Consider the following 21165-nt stretch of genomic DNA (forward strand, 5'->3'; position numbering starts at 1 on the left):
GGTTTTAAAACGCGTTCTGGGCGATCGGGTCACGAGTGGACGGCGCTAAATACAAGTGTAAACCACCACCACCACCACCACCACCACCACGTTTTGTGAACCGGTTACTCAAACCACTTGCCGAGGTGGTCTGGGACGATTTGGCCACATACCTTGTGTAGTGTAAACCGGGAGGGGGGGCATCTTACCCAGAGAGGGCCGGGGTGTGGGTGCAGGTTTTTCTTCCAACCAAGCAGTTACACACCTGACCAGCAGGGTCTTTGCTGAGGAACTTGATTAGGAGACACAGGTGTGTAACTGCTTGGTTGGAACAAAGACCTGCACCCACCCCCCGGCCCTCTCTGGGTAAGGCGCCACCCCTGGTGTAAACGCTAATGCGTCCTGATGCGTCCCCGACAATGACGTAACAGGAAATACGTCATCAACGCAGGACGTGGTAGTTTGTTTCGGTAACAGCGCGTCAACTTTCGAAAAAATGGAGCGAGAGGAGGGTGTAGGTGGGTGGAGAACAGGTGAGACGAGACGCCTAATCTGCATGTGGGCGGAGGAACCAGTCCTGTCAGTCTCACCGGCTGCAACAGTCCGTACATGTAGATTAGTGCTTCAAACATTAGCTGTTGTTTTCACGGCTAGTCGGCAAATCCGGCGCTCGACTGAGGCCCTTTGGCCTTGTAGCGGAAGTGACGTGGGCAGTAACGACATCTTCTTCTTCTTCGGGGTAACGAAATGTGATCAGAAGCGGTCAGAAGGACGCATCTGGGGACGCGTGAGAGACGCAGGTGTAAACGGCGACGTGTCTCGCCGTCCACTTGTGGTCCGATCCCCCACAAGGCGTTTTAAAGCCGGGTGTGAACGGGACCAAGTGGCCCGGAGCCACCTGGTGTAAAGTTGCTCGGTATCGGGTAAGAGCCCTCCGAAGGGGGCTCGTCTCGTCCAATAATGGCGTCAATCCCCCCAATAATGGGATTTGTCCCGCCCGAGCCATTCATCGGGACAGTTGCCGGGTTACGGATACTGGAGGAACGCGCGCGCCCCATGCCGCTCACATACCGCGTCCAATCGGGCTGCACGGAGCCCGACAAGTGAAGAAGAATAATGTACAAAGAAGAAGAAGAAAAAGAAGAAGAAGAAGAGTACGCGAGCCAGCTGCGGGCTGTATTAGTGAACACAAACTCAGGACTTGAGTACTTACAACGGAATATAACGCAAACAAGACCCGATCCGAGCAAACCTGGATGAATTAGGGAGGACTCGTCGTTTCCCACAGTTGCGCTCGGGGGGGAGAGAGAGAGAAAGAGAGAGAAAGGAAGAAAAAAAGAAAGAAAGAAAAGACAAACCAAGAAGCAAACGCACTCAACATAGCCGAGTAATCGGCGTCCGTTTCTTCCTCGGCTGTCGGTAAACATGTAGTTTCGTGAAGGCTGTCGCTCACCTGTTGGAGCCGGCGAAGTTCATCCCATCCCTCCGACTCGGCAAGTCCGCCTTGGCAGATGGCACTTTATGAACGGCTCGATGCTGGGGTGTGTGTGTGTGTTGGGGGGGGGGGGACCCTCTGGCCAGTCAGAGGACGCCGGGCGCCCAGTAGTTTTCAGGTCCCTCTGGTCAAGTCTCCTCCACACCACGTGTGCGGCGGCGCTCTGCAGGGACCGGCTCTCGCTGGGGAGACGAGGCGGTTTTCTCAGCCTCCATCACGTCTGGTCAAATCTAAAGGGTGCACTTCCTTCTCCCCCGGAGATGCTGACGGTAAGTCGGTAACCCGGGTTTAGATCGAGACTTTGATTACAAAGACTCCAGTGAGTCAGAAGGATGTTTAAAATCAAGATAACCTTTCACACGCTTTATAGCCTCTCACTAGACCACAGTGGCTCATGACATTAGAAACACTCGTGAACACACTTCACTTGAAAGACTGACGTAACAGTGAACCTTCGTTTTTCCTGTGATTCAACATTTTAAACCACCTAAATAAGCACGTGGTTAGACATTTTATGTAAAGTCAGTGTTTTACTCATTTTCACCCATATTCACCCCGGCGCTCTGAAATACACTACATTATGCAAAGCCTCCGACCTCCAAGGGGCAAAGATGTTGTGCCCAGTTTAGCTGAAAGAGGTACTTTAATATGCGCCTGACTCTGGGACACGTCATAGGCAACGTGTCGGTGTTAAAACCACACATAGTAAGATGTGCTGGTGTACACTGATGAATTCTTCAGAACTCTTGCAAATAACTGCAGGGCATCTTTTGTTTAACTGAAAATGAACAACAGTCAAGTGATAGAAAAACAGGGGGGCAACTGATCCACCACTATTTTTATTGCAGAAACAATATATGTGATATTCAAATTTTCAATAAAAATATTTACACACACACACACACACACACACACACACACACACACACACACACACTATGATCTTAGGGCAGCACGCGCTTTGTCCAAGATGTCCTTTCTCATTCTTGGATAATTTGGGTGAGCATCCAAAACCTATGAGCAGAAATGATGATGAGACACAGGAAGTACTAAAACAACCAAAATCAATAAGCCATTTAACATTCTACTTTCTCTCACCTTATGACACACATCTATGGCGTCAACATGTCTCTTTGCCTTTAAGTAGTTGAAAGCAAGCTTATACCCTGAAATAAAGGTATCTGTGTTTACAATGTCCCTTTTATCATGTTAATTATCAATCATTTGCAAAAACTGAACTGACATGATTTTTTTTTCTATTGACATACCTATGGTTGGGTTAGTCTGATTCCCGTACTTCCAAGCCATTTCATAATTGAGTGCAGCATCACGGAACGCCTGCTCTTTTTCCATTATGTAGCCCATGTATTCATAAGCTTTACAGCAGGACTAGAGAGTAAAAATATGTAGTTATTATGACAAAGTGAAAAAATACTTTGTTTGAATTAGTTATTACATCATGGACAACTATTAACTGCCCTCCCAAGAAAAAATATTTCTTCATCGTAATACATCCAAGAAACATATCTTAATTAGCGTTCAGATATTTGTACCTTGTTATGACGAAGGCATCTCTTTAAGAGGTCACCGGCCATGTCATATTTTCCAGAATGGATGTAAATGTCTGCCAGGAGCAGCCAGCTTTTCTCGAACTCGTCAGCGTCAACGATGTTCCAGTTCATCTTAGCTATGCGCTTCAGCTGGTTCCTTGCTCGAGGAGTTTGTTTTAGAATCATGTAGGCTGTTGCCATGGCCAGCAGCGCTGGCACGTGGTCTTTCTGAAGTCAACCAGAGAAGGCCCGTTAGATTCTATTTTACAGGGCACACATGGCATCACCTCCGACCCCATACCCACTGATGGAACAGTATACATTGAGTTCATGAACAAACTTCAATTTCTGTAATTAATTCAATCAACACGTTTCTTAAAAAAAAAAGAAAGTTAGCACAATACAAAGTACTCTTCGGTTGATAACGTCTCATGGCAAACAGCTAAAGCTAATACTGAGCCTGAGATAATGCATACTTCCTGGCGAGGACACAGTTTCACTAAAGGGTGTGATCTAACTCATGTGCACCATCTGGAGTTTACTTGCCTCATTGTTTGCAATCTCTGTAAAAACATTGAGGGCTTTTTCCACATTGGCCTTTTGTTTAGTAGCCAGAAAGCAGTGGTTTTCCAAGATGCGGAGCTGTACATGCCCACCGGGCGTCTGGGGCTTCAGTTCCTTCAGCAGTTTCTCTGCTGTTCTCACCGCTAGCTGCTCCGACTCCTGCTTCTCTGTGGAGTTTCTGAGCAGAAACAAGGGTGAAGCGCATTACTGCTGGAAGCAAGCCTGTGACGTTGAAGTTTAGGTTTAAAACTCCTCAGAGGTCAAATACATAACAAACTGCTGTGTTTGAGCCTGCATGCGGCTACTGGGCATGTCAGTATGTTAACTCACCCGATTTCACCATCTAAATTCTCAAATACTTCTCCTCCCACTGTGTCATTGTCGGGGTTCAGACAGATTTCAATCATGTTGTACACAGCATTCTGACCCCAGTCGTTGTCTTTGCGTGCCTTATTAAAGTGGCGCAGGCCGTCATTAGGTTCTCCTGTGTACCTGAACAGCAAGCAAAACATTTATTACTTTGTTCTTAAGACAGATGTACTGTTATGTTGAGAGACTGATCGAGGAACGAATCTATTGCTTATCGACCGTACCAAAGGTAAAGTCCTTTGCAGTAGTTAAATCCAGGGTCAAATTTAGCCCTGGAGGAATGTTTTTCTGCCATGTCGAGGAACCTCGGAACATCCTCGAGCTTCCCAGCTCTCCTCAACAGGTCAATAAGACGTGACAGTGTTGGGTAGTTGTCTAGAGACAACAGATGTGAAAGTCATTACACTTTCTGTCCAGAAGAGGTCAAACCAGAAGTTCATATTTGCATTCATCTCAAGTTTCCTTTTTAAACTTGAAAATCTCTTCTGTTTTTGAAGGGAATTAGTATAATTAAGTCTAAGAGAAACAGGCCCCTGTCACACCTGGTTTACGCTCCAGGAGTTGTTGGAAGTGGAAAACAGCTTGTTCATAGTCCTGTTTTCGGAACATCAGGTCAGCCATCATCTAGGGACAGACGTAAGTGAGCGTTTAAATAGTTGCATAAGGATTTATAGTAAACTATTGGCAGAGGCTGCTTATAGAGCGAACAAACCAGTGTTGCATCTTCATTGAACTGGTCATTCTTCAAAATGACACTGCACTGCTGCTGGCAGGCATCCACCTCATCGAGGGTAAGGTACAATCGTGCCAACTCCAACATCACCTAGGAACAGGGGGTGCATTCTGTTGAATGAGGCTTTGTTTGTGTACAACTTACAGTTACAGACACTGCCCTTGTGGAATGACAAGCGATGGACTCGGTATTTAGTTAAAATTATATCAGTTATAACTCATGTACTTTGTTGCTTTTAAAGATACGTTCGTTCCAAAATCAAAGCCTGAGCCTAAATGTGACAAACAAGCAAGAATAACAGGTTTAAAAAAAAGACAAGGATGAGACTCTAAAAGATGCCAAGGCTTGTCAACTACAGCTGCAGTGAGTACACAGGACGTTTTTGATTCAGCTGAACTGACCTTGCGATCACTCTCACAATACACAAGAGCTTCTTTGTAGAATTTGACCGCTCTCTCGTAGCCCCTCTGACTTGTGTAGTGTTTAGCGATCTCGGCGCAGATCTCAGCGGCAAGCTGCTTCTGCATAGGAACGGCGTCAGGCTGCTCCAACTGCACCCGCTTCAGTACTTTGGCCTGAACATCCCGGGCCTATGTGCAGCGGAGAGACACAAATCTGGACTCAGTCTGTAGTCTGAGTTAAATTTCAATTCAGTGCTTGAACAGATGACAGAACAGATAATATATAGGCTCTCGGGAAACCAGAGAAACTGGAGCTACTTACCCTTTGCAGAGAGAGTAAAGCGTCTTCATTTTTTTCAACCTTACTTTGGACCTTTGCTAACAGGACGAGGTAGCGACAGTCATCTGTGAGCGCTGTCATTTCATTCACTGTGCAGATCACAAAAGGACAAAGCAGTGTGAACGAATCAAGACACTAAATTCAGCACAATCAAACCAAAACAAGTGGTTTTTTTTTTCTGTTTCAGCAACAAAGTGGTGTTTTAATTTAGTTAACAAATTCACAGTGTTTTGGTCTTAAATCCAACTGTGTTACCCTACATCTTCACATCCAGATATTTACATCTACGCTTTCTTGATTTGCATCATCACGTGTGAACAAAAACATGCATAGCCCATTACCGTGACTACTAAATCCTCCGACTTTGTAACCAAACTTCTAAGATGGAAGTCACACAACATCCATTGCATGTCTGTCTGTCTTGGGAGATTGCTTTCTGAAGTTTCTTCCTATTTTTTTCCCTCCCTGTTAAAGGTTTTTTTAGGGAGTTGTTCCTTATCCGATGCGGGGGTCTAAAGACAGGATGTTGTGTTGCTGTAAAGCCCCCTGAGGCAAATTTGTAATTTGTGATAATGGGCTATACAAATAAAATTGACTTGACTTGAATTCAGGCAGCCAGGACATGGATGTTCACTCCTGAAGGGCTCCGAAAGAACCTGACAGTACCTGGATCATGAGCCAGAGCATCATGCAGGACTCTCTCGCACCGCTCGTACTGCTTCATTTTCATCAGCAGCTCAGCCAAGTCGTACCGCAGGAAGTTCTGCTGCTCCGTCTTCAGGGCGGCTTCATAATAATTTATTGCCTGTGTGTCAACAGCTGTGTGTCAACACGGGTCTGTGTAAAGTGAGTGGTAACTTGTTTATCTCTGACTGAGCATGCACGACAGACCTTGACGTAGTGATGAGTCTTGACGAGGGCTTTCCCAATCTTGCTGGCCAAAGCACCATCTTTGGGGTTTTTTCTGAGAGCCTGTTCATAGACATCAATCGCCTTCTCTGGCTGAGGATAAACACACTCATAGTAAGTGGTGTGTGTAACACCATTCACATCAGTGGCTCTGTATTCCTGACAATGTCATCATTATTTGTTGTTGCTTTGCTCTTTACCTAAATATTATTTGAAGAGTCATCTGGAATCTTTCTTTACTTAACGTCATCAAGAGAATTCAAATACTTTAAAAGCAACACCACTACTACTATTACTACTACTACTACTACTACTACTACTTTCGGCTGCTCCCGTTAGGGGTCGCCACCAGCGGATCATCCGTTTCCATCTCTTCCTGTTCTCTGCATCTTCCTGTCACACCAGCCACCTGCATGTCCTCCCTCACCACATCCATAAACCTCCTCTCTGGCCTTCCTCTTCTCCTCTTCCCTGGCAGCTCCATATTCAGCATCCTTCTCCCAGTATACCCAGCATCTCTCCTCCACACATGTCCAAACCATCTCCATCTTGGCTCTCTTGCTTTGTCTCCAAACCGTCCAACCTGAGCTGTCCCTCTAATATACTCGTTCCTAATCCTGTCCTTCTTCATAACTCCCAATGAAAATCTTATCATCTTCAACTCTGCCACCTCCAGCTCCACCTCCTGTCTTTTCATTAGTACCACCATCTCCAAACCATACAACATAGCTGGTCTCACTACCATCTTGTAAACCTTCCCTTTAACTCTTGCTGGTACCCTTCTGTCACAAATCACTCCTGACACTCTTCTCCACCCACTCCACCCTGCCTGCACTCTCTTCTTCACCTCTCTTCTGCACTCCCTGTTACTTTGGACAGTTGACCGCAAGTATTTAAACTCATATGCCTAAAACTCATGCTTTAAAAGCAACACTACACTGCCCTAAATTCAAACAAAAAGCTAGTTTTTCGGTTTAAATAAACAGGGACTTGTAATAAAACAAAACAAAAGCTTGTACCACATGTACTACTTACCTCCTGTATGTTCATGTAAGCATCACCTAGTAAGAGATATGTATGAGGGCTGGGTAGCTTCTCCACCAATTCTCTGTTGAAAGAAAAGATATGATATTAGAGCCTCAGTCATGTTTTTGTGCCAGTTCGTTTTATAGAAATGTGTTTGCACTACTTTGAAGCTCATTCATGCTTAATTACTTCACGCTAGTGTATCGGCATGGGAATCCCTGTCAACACAAGTATAGCACCAGAAACCAGGAGATGACTATTATTGGCATATCTAGTGCACTGGGGACAGCTCTGCACATTACAGATTTGCTGCATGAATGGCTGCAGTTAAGACTTCCACTTCATTTACTTTGAGCTTATGGCCCGCTAAATCCTATACAGACTAGAATAGATGGAATGCGGACTCCATGACTAGGTGACTAGGCGAGGCAGAGGCATGGTTATCTGAAGAACAAGAACAGATTGCTGGTTGTGCCTTGCCCAGCCATTACTGCCCAGGCCAACCACTTCACACACCTGCATACGATAAGGGGTGAGATCAACTGCAATCAAAGAACTAGATTTGAATGTCCACCACTTCCATCATATTTTTTTCTCTTTTAATCATTTCAGTCCACAACTGCTGCTCACCTGTAACAACTGGCATAGAGACGTTTCTCTTTTCTGTGATTGAGATAGATGTCGGCCATTTTCTCCTTGGCCTGGACATAATAGGGTTGGTCAGTGGTGATATTTCTGAGCATAGTAAGTGCCAGCTCAGTGTCGCCACGTAGCAGGGCCAGGTCTGCGTTTGCGATGGTGACACGCAGCTCTTCAGGGGTGCCCGAAAACTCATTGATGGCATCTTGCATCACCTTGGCCGCCTCATGCTGGAATATTAAGTCAATATATGAATATATACTTTCTGCTCCTAGCTACACAGCTAGGATGGGTTAAACGCAGAGAGTGAATTTCATTGTATGTATGTACAAATGACAAATAAAGTGTATTCTATTCTATTTTATTCTGTCTTAAGGCCATTCATGAATAGAAACAGGATTAGCACTTTAGAAAACCAATGAAAACTTTTATCATTTCTAATAAAGTAAAGCCAAAGGAAATATATAAAGCATGGTTCAATGTGAAACATTTTGTGTGTGTTCTAAATTATGGTGGGTAGGATTAGATCACAGCCTTCTTACTTTATAACAGAATGTTTTACCTGCTCTCCATTTAGCCAGAGGGCCTCAGCCAGCTCCAAGAAGACAGACACAGAGTCAGAAGGACTCAGTTCAACCTTCTTATTCCTGGATTTGGATGAGGATCCAGCTCTGTGAGAGTCCAGCATACTCATGGCCATCTGCAGAGTCTGGATGGCCCCAGCCAGCTCGCCCATCTTCTTCTGGGCCTGGGCCTTGATCAGATGGTACATGGGATGCTCTCGAACCTAGAGAGTACAATATGTTATTTATTATCTGTCATTTGGTCCAGATTACACAAAGATGATACCTGAGCATGACAGAACTGATATATAACATACAGAAGGAAAAAATGGCACAGGCCAGTTGTATAACCCGGTTTTTAAATTCCTGGTTTCAGCAAGTAAAATCCCTCACCATTCAAGAAACTGATTTGTATCCAATCCTTTTGTTGAAATAGGAGGTTGAATACACAGAGACTGCTCATACTAGACAGTTTATGAGACTGGTCTCCACTGGGATCTGGATTTGCATCTTACCTCAAAGTTATGGCTGAGACAGAGTTCAAGAGACTGAGAACACAGTTTAAAGTTCCTCTGCAGCAGGTGGATCTGGGCCATCAGCAGGTGAGCATCCGCATGAGATGGACACTGGTCCAGGCAATGCTGAAGGCTACTTTGAGCAGCTTCAATGTCACCTGAATAAAGACATGAACAATAGATTTAAAGTTGATCTACAGAAAATAAATAAATAAAAAGCTAAATTCACTTGTACATCTTAATGCAACACCCACCTGACTGGAATCTGACTTTGGCCAACAGGAAGACACCTTGTTGGAGACCTGGAACAATCTTAACCACGGTGTCCAACACAGAAGCACAGTGCTGCAGCTGAGGAACAGGAGGCTGACCCTGGGCTGGTGGCTGAGCAAAGAACACATCAGTGGGCACCAACTGTAGCGCTCCTTTGACATGCTCATATCAAATCACACTACAACACATGCGATTATGCGCAACTCCGCCAGTTGTGAAAAAACAAGTAAATAAAGTGAATATACTATGCATGTGTGTGTTAAGGCTTGTTTAATGCTAGAAATGTAGATTGTAATTGTTATGCTAGACTGTAATTGCTCTTTGTTTAGCACTTAAAATGCAAACACTAAACTTTGATAAGACTAAGCTTTAATAAACTGTATTACAAAAATGTACACAAAAAAAGCCCCCCCCCCCCAAAAAAATCATCATTCTTCCCACAAACATTATTGAAGCCCCTGGATAATTATAGAGTGGCAACAGCAGATTTTTTTTCAAAAAGATTTTCTGAAATAGCCATTTTCCCTCAAAAGGCGATACCTCAAACTAGCCCGCATCTATCAATCAATCAATCAATCAATTAATCAATCAATCAAGTTGCATTTTATTTAGCGCTTTTCTGGCTGCAACAGCCACTCAAAGCGCTTTACATTTCTGGTCAAATCAGAATTTCAGACACCTGTTATAATAGAACACAAGCCGTTTTCTGTACAATCACTACCCACTTCCACAGATCTGAAAGAATGACTGCATTTTATACAGCGCTACCCTGGAACTCATCCAAACTATGATAAATGCCACTCAGGACCAGCTAATCTCATCCACATGTTCTGGGCTTGTCCCGCACTGTCCTTGTTTTGGAGGTGTTTTTGATTCCCTTTCAGCTATCACGTCTACTTATACCCACCCCTCTCCCTTAGTTGCCCTGTTTGGTGTCCTACCCACTGGCCACTCATTGCCGTCCTATTTTGCGAAACGTGTAGCTTTTCTCACATTATTAGTGAGGCGTGTTACTCTGACGCACTGGAAGAGCCCTCCTACCCCCTCTCATACCCACTGGATAAAGAAGGCCCTATCCTTTGTGAAGTTGGAGAAAATTAAACACTCCCTTCATGGCTCTAACGGACCATTTTATAAAATCTGACAGTCCTTCCTGGGACATGTCAGGTCCCTCCAACTGGATTCTGTCCCCACTGACTAGGTATCCCCCCTGCACTGTACCAACATCTCGCACTTCCTGGCTGAGTCCCATTTCCCCATATAAAAGGCACACAGTATGTATAGTATGTTACTGTCACCACATTGTCTTGAAAGTTTTTTGTTGCTTTCTTTTAAAAATTATGTGTTTTATGTTATTCTATGTTATGTTGTTGTATGTGTTGAAGATCTTATAAATAAATCATATTTAAAAAAAAAAAGGCAATATCTCATAGGATTGAAAACCTGGTAAAACCCTGAACACAGACAGACTTAAGACTTCAAGGACCCGTGTACAGCATGTTTATCACCAAGTCTCTCATTCACACCTGAGCAGGACACAGCGCCAAGTACTCCTTGATGATATCCAGCAGGAAGTCAGGGTTGAGCTTTTCAAAGTACTCCACACTCAGAGGTAAACCCTGCAGCGTGGAGAAGTGCGTGTCAACCGCATCGTTTAGCAAGTTGGTCACCTCCTCCTGGGGTCGACACTTCTTCACTGCCAATACCGCACGCAAGTACAGCAGCTCCTAATAGAATAAAAGGGAGTATTCACTATTCAGTAAAGTATTCAGTGTCCCCGAAAGGAAACTGAACTCATAATACTAAAATACTCTAACAGAACCAGCAACTGCTCATCCTGACAGAAGCTTTGGAGAGATCCTTCAGGGCTTTTCTGAAGTAAGTGATCTGGAAACTTGATAACTTGTGAGCCATAGGCATTCATCTATCAGGCTACTAAGAAGACATTTGAACATTTCGTTGAAATTGTTTGATGATCTGATTAAAAAACTGCAGTTACATGTGTCTTACCCCTGATTTCCCAATAGACTGCTGGATCTCTGTGAGGAATTCCAACTGTTGCTCTGCGTCTTCCAGGTGGCCATCTATTAGCTGGCATCGAATAATACCTGAAAGACAAGGGAATCTTATAACATCGTCATTCATGAGAAAACATTATATGGGTTATAAATACTGTGATGCTGATGAATCAGAGACATGTTCAGATACCTGTCAAAGCAGAAACACTTGTCTCATCCAGGGTCATTGCGGTCTTGTACCACTTCATAGCCTCCTTGATTCTGCCCTGAAGCACCATCTGGTAGCCTAACTCTGTTGCCAGGTCAGAATCCCCTGATGCCTGAGAAAAGGCTCTTTCTACCATCCGGTTTGACTGCTGGATCACCTTCTCATTTCGTCCACACTATCAGAAAATTAAGAGATGTAACACACTTTGTTTCAAGGTCTCCTCTTTCAGACAGCAGCATGGAGAGTGTGAGAAGTAAATATTGAAAAAACATCTTACAACACGGGTGAAAACCAGGGACATCCTATAGAGAAGCTCCGGGTTGTGGGGCTCTAGGATGTCCAAGCTGCTGATGAGGTTCGAAAGTTGCTTTGTTGACTGCCAAGGGGGATATGGAAAAAATATTTCACATCAGTTTATCTGCACGTTGCCATCCATCCATCCATTATCCAAACTGCTTGTCCTGCTCTCAGGGTTGCGGGAATGCTGGCGCCTATCCCAGCAGTCATTGGGCGGCAGGCGGGGAGACACCCTGGACAGGCTGCCAGGCCATCACAGGGCTGACACACACATTCACACCTAGGGACAATTTAGTACGGCCGACTCACTTGACCTACATGTCTTTGGACTGTGGGAAGAAACCGGGGCACCCGGAGGAAACCCACGCAGACACAGGGAGAACATCACATTTCAGGCCATCCAAATCTTCAAAATGCTTGCTTGCAACATTCATTATTGGGCTTGCCCAATTTTGTATATGGGTGTGATGATTTTTTTTTTAACATACTCTGTAATGGTTTTGCATTTCTGTCTCATACAGGCCATTTCTGCATCTGTGTGGGTTTCCTCCAGGCACTCCGATCTCCTCCCACCATCAAAAAGACATGCATGTTAGGGTTAATACTCCTGTCTGTGCCCCTGACCAAGGCAATAGGAAGAAATAACTGGAGTTGGTCCCTGGGTGCTGTACGGCGGCTGCCCGCTGCTGCTATACAATAGAATGGGTTAAAATGCAGGGAGTAAATTTCATTTGTATGTATGTACAAAAGGACTAATAGAGAGTATTCTATTCTATTTATGATGGGAATAATGATATTTGGCATTATGTGTTGCATTGGCATGTGATGTGTATATTACAGAAAATGTAAGACCCAACCAAGAAACCTTACACCATAGATAGACATGGGCCTACAAATGCCATACTAGCCCTTACACTGACACTCAAATCTGCACATTGCCATTCCTACATAATACATAACAGAATTCACCATTTTGATTCTGGTTACTCTGATTCCAGAATAAACGATGGAGGGTAAAATGATGGATGATATTTACCTCAGTAATATCTCCATCTCTACATAAGGAATACAGAGCCAGCATCCTCAGAGCCTCCAGGTTATTTTTATCCATCTGTAAAAGCCTAAAATTGGACAGATAAAGTTCAGAAGAACAACCCCTACATGAGATCATGCATCTTTCAGTGTGGTTGTTATATCTGGTACTGCCCAGGGTAGGAATTAAAATAGGCACCATGATGAACTCATCAAGGCACGTAGTCAAATACCACTTAAAATAATCAGATCCACCCAGACCAATATGATCACTATAAGCTGTCCATCACTTTAAGCAAAATGAAGCTCTTGTTTTTCCTTTTCTTAACTATATAGCTGACATGTGTGCACTTATGAAACAAATATAATGTAATGAAACAGACATCTTCACTTTTTTACTAGATTTAATTGACTGAAAAACAATAGTCTACTGTACTGTAAAATGTCATTCGCTTCAAACTCTTCAAACAGGAATTAAAAAATAGACTAGAAGTTACAGTAACATTGCGTAGCATTTAAGTACATTATTAATAACAGTCAGCTGAGGCCTAGAAATGAAAGTTAACCCTTTAAGCGGACCATTTGATCACAATATCCAAATTACTTCCACAGCTACTACTACTACTACTACTACTACTTTCAGCTGCTCCCGTTAGGGGTCGCCACCAGCAGATCATCCGTTTCCACCTCTTCCTGTCCTCTGCGTCTTCCTCTGTCACACCAGCCACCTGCATGTCCTCCCTCACCACATCCATAAACCTCCTCTCTGGCCTTCCTCTTCTCCTCTTCCCTGGCAGCTCCATATTCAGCATCCTTCTCCCAATATACCCAGCATCTCTCCTCCACACATGTCCAAACCATCTCAATCTTGTCTCTCTTGCTTTGTCTCCAAACCGTCCAACCTGAGCTGTCCCTCTAATATACTCGTTCCTAATCCTGTCCTTCTTCATCACTCCCAATGAAAATCTTATCATCTTCAACTGTGCCACCTCCAGCGCCACCTCCTGTCTTTTCATCAGTGCCACTGTCTCCAAACCATACAACATAGCTGGTCTCACTACCCTCTTGTAAACCTTCCCTTTAACTCTTGCTGGTACCCTTCTGTCACAACTCACTCCTGACACTCTTCTCCAACCACTCCACCCTGCCTGCACTCTCTTCTTCACCTCTCTTCTGCACTCACCGTTACTTTGAATAGCTGACCCCAAGTATTTAAACTCATCCACCTTCGTCACCTCTACTCCTTGCATCCTCACCATTCCACTTTCCTCCCTCTCATTCACGCATAGGTATTCCGTCTTGCTCCTACTGACTTTCATTCCTCTTCTCTCCAGTGCATACCTCCACCTCTCCAGGCTCTCCACGACCCACATCCTACTTTCACTACAGATCACAATGTCATCCACAAACATCATTGTTCACGGTGACTCCTGCCTTATCTCGTCCGTCAACTGTCCAAATTACTTCAATAGCGTGAGTATAGAAATGATTCTGTCTTGCAGCTATTGACCAGTTAAAGCAGTGATCACTGTAAGTGGTTTCCACTGTCGTGCTAAAACTGAGAGAGAGTGAGTCTAAGCAGATTTTCTTGGCTCACTCTTTCATACTGGCAGTGTGTCTAGATGTGTCACATCATGAGGTGCAATGAAAAATACAGATTACACTTCATTAGAAAATAAGACTCTCAAATAGTTTTTCATCAGGCAGCAGTGGCGGCTGGTGCTAAAAAAAAATGGGGGGGGGGGCGCAATTTAGCTTGGCGCAGCACACCTGACAGCTGCTTTAATGTCCACACAGTCACAGTTATTAAGAAGGACAATGTAGCCTATAGATTTTATCAGGGCTCGTAGACGGTGGATGATTGACAGTCGAGACGAGGCGTGGTGGTGGGTGTGAACATGATTGACAGCCACGAGAATCTTCTAATCACATTAGATCAAAAAACATTAAAACAATACCAATTCGCTGCCAATAAAAGTGGGACTGCGCCCCATGGGAAATCTGAAGAAACCAATCAGACAGCAGCCTCAGGTCACCTGCTTGCCACAAGTTTGAGGGCTTACATAAGGTATGGTTTGAACGGCGCCCCTCACCCAGGAAGTATATGTATTCAGACAGGAAGTATATGTATTCAGACAGAAATCAACCAAATACCATTTGGAACCAGTATTTAATGCTGCTGACAGGCGCTCACAGACTGAAAACACCTTTATTTCATAATTATTTGCATTATACAACTAAATTATATTGAATATGTTTAAGTAGATTTTCCTCTCTTGATATTTGAAGGGGGCAGCGCCCCAGTGCCCTGTACTGGCCAGCTACCACTGTCAGGCATCAACTTTTACTTTAAGAATGACATTGTTAACTTATATTATGTGCTTCTATTTACCCTATGCATTGTCTTTGTGCACTGCCTGTTGACACCTATGTCCTATCGGACTTGAACCTAGTTTTTTTGGCACTTGCGCTGTTGTCTCCTGACTACAGCCTTGCTTGTGTTGTATTAACTCTCACATGTACGTCGCTTTGGATAAAAGCGTCTGCTAAATGAAACTGTAACACTGAAAGTACATGCACTGGACTCATTTAAGAAGGGTCACGGAAAGCAACCCCCTCTGATTCACAATACCCTAGTGCTCAGGAGGACTACCACAAAGGCCCTGGACTTGGCTCTGGGCCCTTGGGTTTTGGCTCCACCTGAACGATCTTTCTTCCCCCTGTTCACAGAACCTAGAACAGTGAATCCTGGGAAATGTGTGTGACTCTAGTGGTTCAGCTCAAAGGCCTTTTTATGCTGCCTGGCACTGGCCAAGGTCCAGAAAGGCGAGCAAGCAGGAACAATGGTTTAGTCAGTATGCACTGGTTTGAGGCATCACACTAGTTTTTCATTTGCAATTGAATGCTGAGCCATTTGCAAAGGCTGACTGTGTCTTTCCTTACATTGTTGCTGCGCATTACAAATCCTTTTATAGTTACTGGTCACATTAAAAGACAGAAAATGTACTCCCGCTATAAGACATATGACTCTTATTAGTCATAGAAAGAGAGTTAAATGGGGCCATTATTGAGAGTGATGCAAGACTGGATGATAAAACACCTGACCCTTGCAAGTTTGGTTTGACTGTTAAATACGTCATTTTTTGGTTACCTCTGCGCTGAGTCAATGGTTTGCTCCCAATCTTGCAGGCTGAGTAACAGCTTCATCTTCTTGATAAAGGCAGGCAAGAAGCCGGGGAAAGTAACAATGACTTGGTTGACCATCTCCAAAGCTCCTGAGTAATTCTGCCGATATTCGTAGTATTGTGCCTGGTAATGACAAAACATCACTGAGGGTGCACATCATCAGCAAATTACATTTATGGAAACTTTATTGTGCTTAATCTTGCAATGACAGTGGACAGAAGTAATTGCTTAGCAGGAACAACAACAAAAGCAATCAAATAAAAAAGAAACATGGAAAACTAATGGCAATAATATATCTTGTTGAAAATAATAGCCACATATATCCATTTGATGAATAGAATAGCTGGTGTAAACAGTAAAATATAAAGCAATCCCAGTAATAGGTAGGGACACATTAAATCAAGCACTGAGTGGATTAGCAATAAGAAACAAGAAGTACATTGAGCACCAACAGAAATATGAGAAGTGCCAGAGATCCATGCAACATTAGTAGGTTCCAGTATCTTCACATCTTCAGCTTTTGTTGAGGAGTACTATTCATGACAGCTTTGTGTTTGACATCTTACCTTTCCCATCAGACCAAGAACATCTGCTTTCTCTTTCAATCCTTCGTCAAAGTATTTTCCAGCCTTCTTGGCATATGCGTCCTTACTAGATGTCAGGTCTATCCACGCTTTTAGGATTATCCCCTGAACAATTGATGACAGTTCAAACTTTACAAAAGTGCAGATAAATAAAACGCCAGGCTGAGATTACAACACAAATGGCCAGCCTGATCATTTCAAACAAATGATGTGAAGCATTGGTTTCCCTATGCAAATGGAAACACAATATTCATGTAGCTGATTTTCTCACACAGACACAAAAGAAATCCAAAACTCACCTCTCTAGAGCCATTGGAGAGTTTAATCATTCTCTCTACATACTCCCTCGCTTTATCATTACGACCCAACAGCCAGAGAAACATCCCGGCGTAGTAGAGACCCTTGGGGGATGCACTTTTACGATTCTCTTTCACCTTAGCATCTAACTCCTGAATCACTTCTCGATCTGCCGATAAACATGGGTCAGATCATCACAACTAAGCATCTACAATCAAAACAAATGTCAGGACAAAAAGGATGACATTATAACATACATAAAACAATTGAATTGGTTTACCAGGATGGGGCTTTTTTTTCTCAGCATAAACAAGGGCCATCAGTGTGCATAGAGACACATCTCCTCTGTCTCTGATCATGTCCAACTCAGCAACGGCTTCTTGAATTTGATCTACGATTGAAACGTATTGACATATGTAGGAAAATGTAGAGCAGGAATGCACTGGCCTATCTAGAAAAAGATAATGACTGATTTTCTCACCTTGCATTAGAATACCATATGCATGGAGAAAGGTGAAGACTGGATCATTGCTGAGTTTTCTTTGTGCCCCAGCTGCAGCAATAACTACATGATTATAATACTTTTCAAAGCAGAAGTAGCTGATCAAACCCTGAAAAAACAAACAAACATGGATCAGCGAAACAGGACTTACACTCTATTAAATGCTCAAAAAAGGCTCAATGCAGCACGGTTAACGTTTCAGTGTATGTGTATCTTTTTCACTGGCCTATTTAAGACGTTCAGCCTGGATACTCATGAGTTATGTACAGGGCCTGTCCATGAATGGGTACCCCACAAACATGTGCCTCAACATCCATCCATCCGTTATCCAAACTGCTTATCCTGCTCTCAGGGTCACGGGGATGCTGGAGCCTATCCCAGCAGTCACTGGGCAGCAGGTGGGGAGACACCCTGGACAGGACACCAGGCCATCACAGGACACACACACATTCACGCCTAGGGACAATTTAGTACGGCCCATTCACCTGACCTACATGTTTTTGGGCTGTGGGAGGAAACCGGAGCCCCCGGAGGAAACCCACACAGACACGGGGAGAACATGCAAACTCCACACAGAGGACGACCCCCAAGGTTGGACTACCCCGGGGCTCAAACCCAGGACCTTCTTGCTGTGAGGTGACCGCACTAACCACTGCACCGCTGTGCCGCCCTGACCGTGCCTCAGTATCACTAAACAAAAAATAACCTCCACCATAATGAAAAAGAAAATCATAAATAAAACAAACAGTCAAGTCGAGTCAATTTTATTTGTATAGCCCAATATCACAAATGACAAAACTGCCTGAAGGGGTTAAAGGCAACACAACATCCTGTTGTGATGTGAAAAGGGGAAAAAAGATCACACATATCTACAAACAAAAACAGTGGCATTGAATAAAACCCCAATTATCAGTTAAATCTGACCATCACTAAGGAAACGCATATCAGGGCCCATATTCAGTCCATGTGCAAACCAACAGCAACAACAGCACAACACAGCTACTGTAACGTGCATGGATAAGAAGACACGCTGGTTGGCAGGTCGGACCCTTTAGTCCAGCGGTTAGCGATGTCTCCCACGGTGCGGGCGATATGGGTTCGCTTCCCGGCCGCGGCACTTCCTGTGGTTGTGTTGTCCCCCGAATTCGCTACAATAAACACGAAGAGGGGGCAGTCCAGGGGCCATTCTAGGATCAGAGCTTTTGGGGTGCTGAGCACCCAGAGTGCTGGCCCGCCAGGCAAGATAAATTGGGGGGTGTGGGGTGTGGATCAAACCATTTTCGAAGCATGGGGGGTGCTGTATTTTTGTTGTTAAAAAATTACATTTAAACCATATACTGGATATGGTTTTGACATTTCTTCAGCTTATTAAACGTGGACATACAGTAAACAATAAAAAAATCTCTTCAATTTTAGGGGTGCCGGGGTTCAACTTAGGGGTGCCGCAGCACCCCCCAAAAAATGGGCTAGAAACGCCTATGGGGGGCACCGTGTTTTGAATTGTATATGGATGTGTACACCGAGAGTTACTGACACCCACAGACAAATTCCTTGTATATATATTGTAACGTGCATGGATAAGTAGACACGTTGGACCCTTTAGTCCAGTGTTTCTCAACCGGGGGTCCGCGGACCCCTAGTGGTCCGTGGTGTAATTGCAAGGGGTCCGTGAAAATAAAATATCTTTAAAAAAAAGATCCTATGACGTTTATAGAAATAGGATAATTTTACTCAAATGTGACTGAGACCTTTATCTACCTAAACTATAAAGGGTAACAGGACTTTTTTCTCTAATTACATCTGTTTCACAAGTGTAATTTATTGTATTTTAACAAGAGATCTCGCTCCCGTTTGCATTGTTAAAAGTTACTGCATAAAAATTCTGTTGTTACATATATCTGAAAGTTACTGAATACATATTCTGTTTTGTTACATATATCTGAAAGTTACTGAATACATATTCTGTTTTGTTACATATATCTGAAAGTTACTGAATACATATTCTGTTTTGTTACATATATCTGAAAGTTACTGAATACATATTCTGTGTTGTTACATATATCTGAAAGTTACTGAATACATATTCTGTGTTGTTACATATATCTGAAAGTTACTGCATAAGAATTCTGTTTTGTTACATATATCTGAAAGTTACTGCATAAGAATTCTGTTTTGTTACATATATCTGAAAGTTACTGCATAAGAATTGTTTTGTTACATATATCTGAAAGTTACTGCATAAGAATTCTGTTTTGTTAACTATATCTAAGTTACAACTGAAAGCTCTTATTTTTGCCCCAAAGAGTGAATAAATGCTATAATGCAATTTAAAATGCAGTTTCTACTGTTTCTATCAAATTGCAACCCCCCTCCCCCAAAATCAGGTGGAGGGGTCCTCAGGGTAGATCAAAAGTACGCAGGGGGTCCAGGACCCCAAAAAGGTGGAGAACCACTGCTCTAGTCGACTGGTTAACGTTGTCGCTTGCGGTGCAGGAGATACGGGTTCGCGTCCCGGCTGTGGCGACGGTATCTCGGACTGCCCCCCGAATTCGCTACTATATATAAATATATCTCGACGTATATATCAAGTGTACCTGTCCGCTGACAGAACGGGGAGTTCTGGTTCTGACTCGGAAGACTACTGGCAGACAGATCGCGACGTTGTGAAACGAACCAGGGACGCTTTCTTTACCACGCCGTGTGGAGCGGCCATATTCACACCAAGCGCCGGTCGGTCCGGACGGGACCCCCGCCGCCTCAGCGGGCCCAGTAACCGGCTCGTCCAGACCACCGCGGGCCCGGAAGCACACGTGTCTGTGGCGCCGCGCTTCGGTCCCGAATAAGTCACGTCGCTCCTTTGTTTGTTTGTTTGGCTGCTGTGTTTTGTTTCGCCTCCGTGTCGACAAGTCAGCTTACCAGCGCCGTCTCTTCGTCCTCCATTTCCGCTGAAACGCCTTCTTGTGTCGTTCAGCGGCACCGAAACCGACGCGGTTGTTTCCGGGTCGTGGTCGGCGGCGAGGCGGGCCTGTCGGTCCGCGTCCTCGGTGGAGTTTTTTGTTCTTACTGCGACTGTGAAGGCAGCCACCCGCGGCTCCTCACGGCGTTTCCGCCATCTTACTCTCGCAGCAGCGCAAAGCGTCCTGTAACTTAGTAACCGCCTCCGCCGCCATCTTTAATGCTGTTTTTCATTCTCGTCGCTAGGTGGCGATCTCATACCGTCACTTAAACATATCGCTCGCGTCAAGAAACAGATTGGATAGATAGGCAGCGAGGATAGGCAGACAGACAGACAGACAGACAGACAGACAGACAGACAGACAGACAGACAGATAGATAGATAGATAGATAGATAGATAGATAGATAGATAGATAGATAGATAGATAGATAGATAGATAGATAGATAGATAGATAGATAGATAGATAGACACAGAGGTGTAAAACCAGGTCCAGAAAGTAAATGTCCAAACCGTGTATTTGTTCCAACCATGTTACTAAACCAGCTGATTTCATTAACTAGTTTCCCTCCCTAGTTGAGGAGTGGTGTTGACTAGAATCTGCTGGTGTAGTGCACGAGTAGAGCAAATACATGGTTTGGGCTTTTACTTTCTGGATCTCTGGATCTGGTTTTTATACCTCTGGATAGAGAGAGAGAGAGAGAGAGAGAGAGAGAGAGAGAGAGAGAAG

The 21165-nt window shown here is 44.0% G+C and overlaps 1 protein-coding gene across 1 annotated transcript; it reads right to left on the reverse strand.

Annotated features, from left to right (window-relative positions):
- Nucleotides 1–2325: 2325 nt before the first annotated feature.
- On the reverse strand, nucleotides 2326–20582 carry ttc21b (tetratricopeptide repeat domain 21B). Its single transcript, XM_056301944.1, has 29 exons — nucleotides 20397–20582; nucleotides 17460–17589; nucleotides 17259–17369; nucleotides 16981–17147; nucleotides 16664–16786; nucleotides 16063–16220; nucleotides 12916–13000; nucleotides 11860–11958; nucleotides 11565–11757; nucleotides 11367–11464; nucleotides 10883–11083; nucleotides 9338–9467; nucleotides 9084–9241; nucleotides 8568–8792; nucleotides 7997–8235; nucleotides 7376–7448; nucleotides 6323–6433; nucleotides 6098–6236; nucleotides 5414–5520; nucleotides 5092–5280; nucleotides 4670–4780; nucleotides 4500–4581; nucleotides 4182–4332; nucleotides 3919–4080; nucleotides 3571–3766; nucleotides 3028–3252; nucleotides 2743–2863; nucleotides 2573–2640; nucleotides 2326–2488 (listed from the first exon to the last, which is right to left on the reverse strand). Exons 1-29 carry the CDS (start codon nucleotides 20418–20420, stop codon nucleotides 2411–2413), a joined length of 3954 nt encoding a protein of 1317 aa, XP_056157919.1. The 5' UTR covers nucleotides 20421–20582; the 3' UTR covers nucleotides 2326–2410.
- Between the last annotated feature and the right edge of the window lie 583 nt (nucleotides 20583–21165).

The sequence above is a fragment of the Lampris incognitus genome, unplaced genomic scaffold (assembly GCF_029633865.1).
Source record: "Lampris incognitus isolate fLamInc1 unplaced genomic scaffold, fLamInc1.hap2 scaffold_241, whole genome shotgun sequence".
Classification (NCBI taxonomy): domain Eukaryota; kingdom Metazoa; phylum Chordata; class Actinopteri; order Lampriformes; family Lampridae; genus Lampris; species Lampris incognitus.